We start from the raw sequence: 7,414 nt of genomic DNA, 5'->3' as shown, positions 1-7,414 counted from the left end.
CTGCAAGAACCATCTGGGGTGTACGGATCATGTGACAACACACGCAACGACCATCACCGACGACATGGATCTTCAGCTGATAACCGCCATGGATCTTCAGCCGGCAACGCTGGCAACGGCCAGTCGGCCATCACCGTGGATCTTATGACAATTAACACCGGCAGCAATGACGACTATGGACGTTACGACAGTTACAACAGTGACGAAGACTGCAATACTTACGGTAACGATCGATAATTATCACCATGGATATGATAATTGGGATATAAATTTTCAAAAAAAATTAATGCATTACTAAAATTTACGGTAGGAAAGAAAAGAATAACGAATTAAAAAAAGTAAAACAATTTCAATTTATCTCTTTTTCTAGCTACTGATCGAAATTTCGATGATTTCGCTCGGAATTTCGCTAAAGTCGACCAGTTTTCACAAGTTTATCGGTAAACTCAAGAAATTTGTATTCAAATTTTGGTTTATGAAATTTATTCGGAATCTACCGACTTTTTACCGAATTTTGTGAAAACCATCATTCCGCCAGAGCCGAAAACGGAAGGCCATCTCTGAATCGTAAACCCTGTATTACAGTGTATAATTTGTGAATGAAGCGTTATAATTCCTATTGTGACCTCTTGGGCTCGAGTGACGACTAATCTATGCTATAGTTCATGGCAAGGTTTACTTTGAACTAGTAAAAATACATGTGCACATCATAGCCGAGCGATGAACAGTCAATTAATAAACCAAGAAATCCAAAGAAAAACAACAATTTAATATTTTAATAGGACTTTTTTAAAAAAAATCTTGAGATTGACGAAGTCACCACAGGCGCCTCAATTTAATATTTTAATAGGACTTTTTTTTAAAAAATCTTAAGATTGACGAAGTCACCACAGGCGCCTCGCTGTTGACGGGTACATCGTCTACCACTGAAAGAATAATTAGCCGTAAATACAAGCACCCGTGTCAAATCTAGGAATTGAACCCGCATAGGCTGGTTTCACCACAAGGAACCTAACCAGTTGAGCTATGCTCACTTCACAATATTTTAATAGGACTTGGCCAACATCGTAACTTAATTAATACTGTTCTCAGTTAATGGGACCCAAGCACGAGTAAAACTATAGATAAAACCCTGGGTTGTTACATCATTATATGCATAACGGCGTACTAAATGAACATTAAGAATAGGCAGAACAATATTTACATATGGTTTGAGCACCACACTCAAGTTCTCAAGCCTTACATTTCAGGTCGCTATCTGAGCACCCAGACAAAGGCCGGCAACCACTGAGCACATAGTAAACTCAACCTACGGACACATAAACTAGAAACCAGTTAATCCTCAACCAATATAGAGTTTTACAATAAGAAAATACAGCATCCACCCTGAAGAAAATGTACATTCAATACTGCAGAATATAGAAAACAGTGCCAGAGAGTTTGCCTCTTGGCAAAACTTCACACATCAAGAAAGGAGGAAAAAAAGAAGGCACAGTTTTGTCCATTCAAAAGCTGAAAAATCGGTGGAAACACATTTTACAACACCAAACATGAAACTACTCCCCGAATAGAACACATCGAACGAATCACAAGCACAACCCTGACAAATCCAACATGGTGATGAGATGATAAATGGCATTGAAAAATTCAGCCTCGTTCTCAATAGGATAAATACAGTGGCACCAGATTTGTCACTTTTGAAAGCCATTCTTGCAAGGCTTTCTGTAAGCTGGCTCCGTCCAGTTCACAACTTTGTTTCAGTTTACTCGTACAGAAGACAAGCAGGTGGTTCCATTGTTTCTACTAACATAAGCAACACCAACAATCGTCCTGAATGGCAAGGAAACCTGAAAATTAATGGAACCGGAGGGGTCTCAGTGACAACTGATTTACACATAGCAAAACAGTAATCTCCTGAATTGTCAAGGAATACTATATGTGAAAAAACATATTAACTCATTCTAAGCAAGACTTTGAAGTACAAGCATCAAAATCACTTCCAGGAATCTTCATGTTTCTTCCTGCAAAGAAATTAACTAGCAGGAGACATAATGTACCTGGTTCTCAGCTTTTCTCATACTTGGTTATCGTTCTTCCATTCAGTTTCATCATCTGCCTCTCCTGTTGCATCATTCTCAGCATCACTTTCACTGGCTGTTTCCCACTCAGAGTCATCTGCCTCTTGACCAAAAGCATCACTAGCTTCTCCCTCGCAATGGATTCCCCCATGTTTCAAAGCTGCTTCCCTGAATAACCAAGCTGTGCGCATCTGCTTCTTCACCAAACGCTCAGCATAATCAGGAACTTTATTTTGCTTTAATGACAGGTCAGGATCATTTGACTGAGAGCATTCATTTATAAAGAGAATTGCATCCAACAGGCTCTCTTTCGCTAAACCAAGCATATCGTATGCTTGAGCCCTTCTCCACAAGCTTTTTGCGTGGCGATTCAAAGGACTATGAAGGCACAATGCACGGGTAGCATCACTTATGGCAGCCAATGGCTGCTGCAGGAGTAGATAACACTGAGCTCGATTACTATAAAGCACCACTCTTTCTTTCTTAGACTTCATTGGACATAGCGCAAGTGCTTCAGAGTACTTTGCTGCAGCTCCTGCTATGTTCCCTGAAGAGAAAAGTGAATTGCCTTCCAACTTAACAACCAATGCTGCTGCTTGTTTTATATGAAGATCCTCCTTTGGCATATTCTTCTCCAATTTCAAACTCTGCTTGGAACTCAAGAGTTCATCAATTTGTTCTTTGGTGTGAGTACTAATTGAATTCCGTGAATTTGCATATTGTTGCATACATTCTTGGAGCACTGTGACAATGGTGTCACCAAGTTTTTTATAATCACCGAGCATTGAGATATTTGCTAAATCTATCAGTGTTGAGGCAACTCTATCTATTACCTGTACCAAGGGAAACAAAAACATGACTACATGCATTAAAACAGATATTAACAGATCTGTAATGCTTGCATTCATACTAAATTAGCAGCCAAAATATAAATTTGCTGTTGCCAACAATTGAACACATAAAGACCACTTTAAGAAAGAAAAACAAGTGACCACGTAGACCTCATCAAAACAACCTTCTAAAATGCTAATCAATCAACATAACTATTCCAGTTAAAACACAGTGTGTGCCTCCATTAGTCCATTGACAGAAACTAAAATTTAACATCAGAGTATATGTTCCATATAGTTTTTGCATTTTTTACTGGCGTAGATCTTAAGCAACCCTAATTAAAAAATAGCTATAATCTGGAAAAAATTAACTGAGTAGACCCCAAGTTATTAAGACAAGACAAAAAAAAAATTGGTCGTGCTGTAGAGTCCCTTTAAGTGATGCATGTGATGTATTTAAGAATGTCCTACCTTATGACATGTATTTGAATCCTGCACCAACCAAAGTAAACAATCAACAGCCATGTATTGCCAGTCATCTGAAGAACAGGCAATGTTGCAGAGAGCTTCAACAACACTAGGAATATTAGCAACATGGCCTCGGCCAAGCTTGCTCTGGCAGATAGTTCTTAGCAAACCAACACCAGCAGGTGAGTTCTCATTTACGAGTCCACCCCACATTCCAGGTAACTTGACTAGAAAATCAGCCTTGCAAATATCATGGAGAAATTCAGACTTAAATGCGAAGCAGTTAATGAGTTGCAAAGACCAGCACTGAAGTTGGCTTGCCCATTCCTCAGCTTTGCGAGATTCCATTTCCACACCACCCATGCCTCGTGTGAGAAGGTCACAGTGGTAGCCAATCCTTCGGTCCACAAACTGGTAAAAATGAGAATACACAATCTCTAGAGAACTTGAAGCAAGTTGAATAGCAAGTTCAAGTACTTCTCCATGGTCAGCAACTGCAGGAAATGTACTGGGATATGTAGCCAAATGCCCCAAAGCTCTAACAGCAACCCTTTGCTCTACCCAAGTTAGCCTGCCTCGCAAGAGTTCAACCAATGGAGGTATTACACCAGCACGAACAGCACGTTCCGCAAACTCCTCCATATTCATTGTGTAGGATCCAATTATATGTGCCGCATAATATGGGATGTAAATATTCTGATCATGAGAAAGCCAACGCCTGTTTTTCAGTCCCTTCCATATAAGAGCTGACATGCATTCAAATATCCCCAAGTTGATGAATTCAGGGTCATTTGGATGTGCCATCGCAGTATTCCAAAGACCACTAATAGGGAGAACTTGACCATCATCATCTTGAGAAGGAAGTTCCCTAAAGAACTTCAGTACACTTGCTCTTCGTTTACTAGGGTTCGCCTCTTTCATAACACAGAAGAAACATCCAGGATAAGGGCAATCAGATTGTATCTTCTCCATCGTGAGAGACAAATGATTTTACTGACTTCTTTTATTCAGATCCTCAAAATCATACTCCAATCTGTGTCAAAACAGAACTATGAGTAAATTGAGCACAGCCCTTTCTCCATTCATTCATTGGACAAACTAAAGGAAATTCTTCTGTATGGAACGATCATGATAGTTTTGAGAGAATTACTTGTCAGAAAAAGGTGAACAGAACTATTGCATCTATTACAAAAGATGATAATATGGAAATATGTGTAAGTTATATGCATGTATGATATAGGTGATTTACTAGAGACTGTCTTGTTTGCACTGCACTAGTTCAAGTTCAAGAATTTCCTGCAGTTGCTGACCATGGCTACATGCTCCAAACATATGAACTAGTGTTAAAGTTCAAGAATTTCGAACCAGCTTGAAATTACCAGTGAATGCATTTCTAAAACCTGAATCAATGTTAACAGAGACTTATTCCATTGAATTGGTTCAATGGTTACAGGAATATGAAAATGGAAGATGAAACATTACACAGAACAGGCAGATAACAGTTAAATTACAGCATCATGATGAGCATACAATACTCTAAACATTTGGACTCAGTGGGTGATTTACTCCTGATAACAGGCCCAGCTGAGACTAAATGACACATTAACAGGTCTTTCAGCCTCTCATTCAAGAACATGCCCCTGGTTCAGACTGAACGAACCTTTTTTCCTAGGAAAAAAGAATCAAAGGGAACTTCAGAAACTGCCTCCATGCAAAATCCAAAATCCGCCCTCATATTTCAAAAAGGACGTCCAAAATCAATTCACAGGGCTGAGTGTGAGCCTTCCCACCGACACCGAGGCAGGCCCCTATCCCCGCTCCGCTATGCGTTAAGTTATCACGAAGACAGGAGATAGGTGGCAAATCTACCATTCTGTATCCAGTTCTTGTTGAGATGTGGCTTCAGTAGTCAGGCTCTGTTCGGGAGGAGGGGTTCCTCCCCGGCACGTAAAACGATGTTCGCATTAACACGTGATTAATTAAGTATTAGCTATTTTTTTTCAAAAATGGATTAATATGATTTTTTTAAGCAACTTTTGGCAAAAAACACACCGTTTAGTAGTTTGAAAAGCGTGCACGCGGAAAACAAGGGTGGGGAGTTGGGAACCCTGGGGAACGAACAGAGCCTCAGTCTCATTCCTTTCTTTAATGTCTGGTTCTAAATTCCATAACATTTTCATTGGGTATTTACAATGCTTATGTTGTGCTGTACCAAAAGTGAGAGAGAGTGTTCTCATGTTCTTTCCTATCATGAAAAGAAGCCTCCATAGACTTCCTAACAGTTGCCCATATATGTGTACCATCAATGGCTCCAATACAATACTAGTTGTTCAAATAACGTTGAGTAAATTTCAGTTTGCTGCAACTTTAACTAAGCATTTCAGAGAACGGTAACAACAGTACATGATTTATCAGAATGTTGCAACTAGTTAAAGTTTTGTGAAATACCTAGTTAAGTTGCAGCAAAGTGATAGTTTTGACCAAATAATTGCAGTTTTGTAAAATCTAGCAATTACAAAAATCAACCTACCCCTCAAACAAACAGTGGCTACATGTATGGTATCACAAAGCAAGTCACATGATTCACATCCCCTCAAAACTTCACACAAATGGAAATAAAGGAGCTCTAACATTTTTTTTGGCAGGTTGAATCATTCTTGTAATAAATTCTAGTATTTAGGCAGTCAAATATTTGCTGTCTTCTTTTCATTAATCTAGACCTGGCATACAAAGTCACAATAGCAGCAGCGAAGAAAGCAATGGCCCAAAAGAAAAAAACATCAGCTTTCGCCTTTTAGCGAGCCGCTTGTCCATCTCAAACTACATGGATGAAAGTGACTTGCTAGCTACAATAATACTCAAAACAATAAAGTCCATAAATATAGCTACCAGGGAACAATACGGTCAAATTCAAATGTAATGCAAAAAAAAAAAAGCGCAATCAATCAACACATGCAGCGCATTACTAACAAAATTCTGCAATGCGTACCCCGAAGCTTTTGGCGAGCACCCCCCGCAAACCAAATCGAGGAGGGGGAGGGAGGGAGAAAAGGGGCACTGGATCTGACGAGCCGACGAGCCCTCGTTGCCACCGGCCCGACGAGGCCGCTGCGCGCGGCGGATCTGGCCTTGCCCCTGCCTGCCTGCCTGCCGCCTCGCCGCTTCCCTGCTGCCCCGGCGCTGCCTCGCACAGCCCAAACCCTAGATTTTCTTGGCGGCCAGCCGACGGAAAGGAGGGAGCCGGTGCCGACGCCCCGCGACGGAGGATGGGGGCGGCGACGAGCAGCGGCGCACAGCTCCAAACCCTAGCTTTTTTTCGGTGGGAGGAAATGAGGAAGCGGAGGAATGTGCTTCTTCATGTGCACGTCCTCCTGTGCACGATGAAAACGGGATGGAAGGAAAATGAATTCAAAGTAATACTCCGTCCTAAAATATAAACATTATTTAACCCTCACGTGGTCTTAAAATATTACTTTGACCAACAATATTTATATAAAAATATAATATTTTAAATAAAAGAGTTATATATTATGATAGTTTGCTTAATGATAAATCTAGTACTCTCTCTGTCCCATAATATAATGGATTTTAGGTGGATGTGACACATCCTAGTACAATGAATCTAGACACTAAGATGTGTCATATCCACTCAAAATCCCATATATTTTGGACGGAGTGAGTAGCATCAATTTTTTTATTGATCTTTTTTTCCTATCAATAGTTAAAGTTAAAAATATTTAACTTGTTACTATGCTAAAAATGTTTATATTTTAGTATGGAGGGAGTAGCGAAAACATAAAAGGACTACAAATATATATACACCCACGACCAAATAACAAACGCAAAAAGACGTTTCTTCTATAACAAAACAAACCAAAATGCGAGGAAGTGGTATACATGTATCATATTACGGAACAAGGTTTGAAGGACCAAATTAGCTGATCCTACAGTATCAAAAAGACGTGCTAGAAGGCCGTACCCCACGCACCGTTCGGTGGTCGACTTCACTGGCGCTGTAGCTCCCGGCCGGCAGTGCAG

General features: G+C 40.2%; 1 protein-coding gene across 1 annotated transcript; it reads right to left on the bottom strand.

Moving 5' to 3' along the window:
• Window positions 1-1,352: 1,352 nt before the first annotated feature.
• On the bottom strand, window positions 1,353-6,754 carry LOC127773842 (uncharacterized). The gene is made up of 4 exons (XM_052300033.1): window positions 6,366-6,754; window positions 3,380-4,409; window positions 2,058-2,911; window positions 1,353-1,847 (listed from the first exon to the last, which is right to left on the bottom strand). Exons 2-3 carry the CDS (start codon window positions 4,346-4,348, stop codon window positions 2,075-2,077), a joined length of 1,806 nt encoding a protein of 601 aa, XP_052155993.1. The 5' UTR covers window positions 4,349-4,409; window positions 6,366-6,754; the 3' UTR covers window positions 1,353-1,847; window positions 2,058-2,074.
• Window positions 6,755-7,414: the final 660 nt, after the last annotated feature.

Source organism: Oryza glaberrima, chromosome 5 (genome assembly GCF_000147395.1).
Source record: "Oryza glaberrima chromosome 5, OglaRS2, whole genome shotgun sequence".
NCBI lineage: Eukaryota > Viridiplantae > Streptophyta > Magnoliopsida > Poales > Poaceae > Oryza > Oryza glaberrima.
Note: the sequence above shows the minus strand (reverse complement) of the source record. Positions and strands in the feature narration are given on the sequence as shown.

Coding starts and splice junctions, on each gene's coding strand:
- LOC127773842 (XM_052300033.1), bottom strand. CDS start 4,348: ATGGAGAAGATACAATCTGATTGCCCTTATCCTGGATGTTTCTTCTGT. Junction 2,912..3,379: donor ATTCAAATACATGTCATAAG/GTAGGACATTCT, acceptor CCCTTGGTACAG/GTAATAGATAGAGTTGCCTC.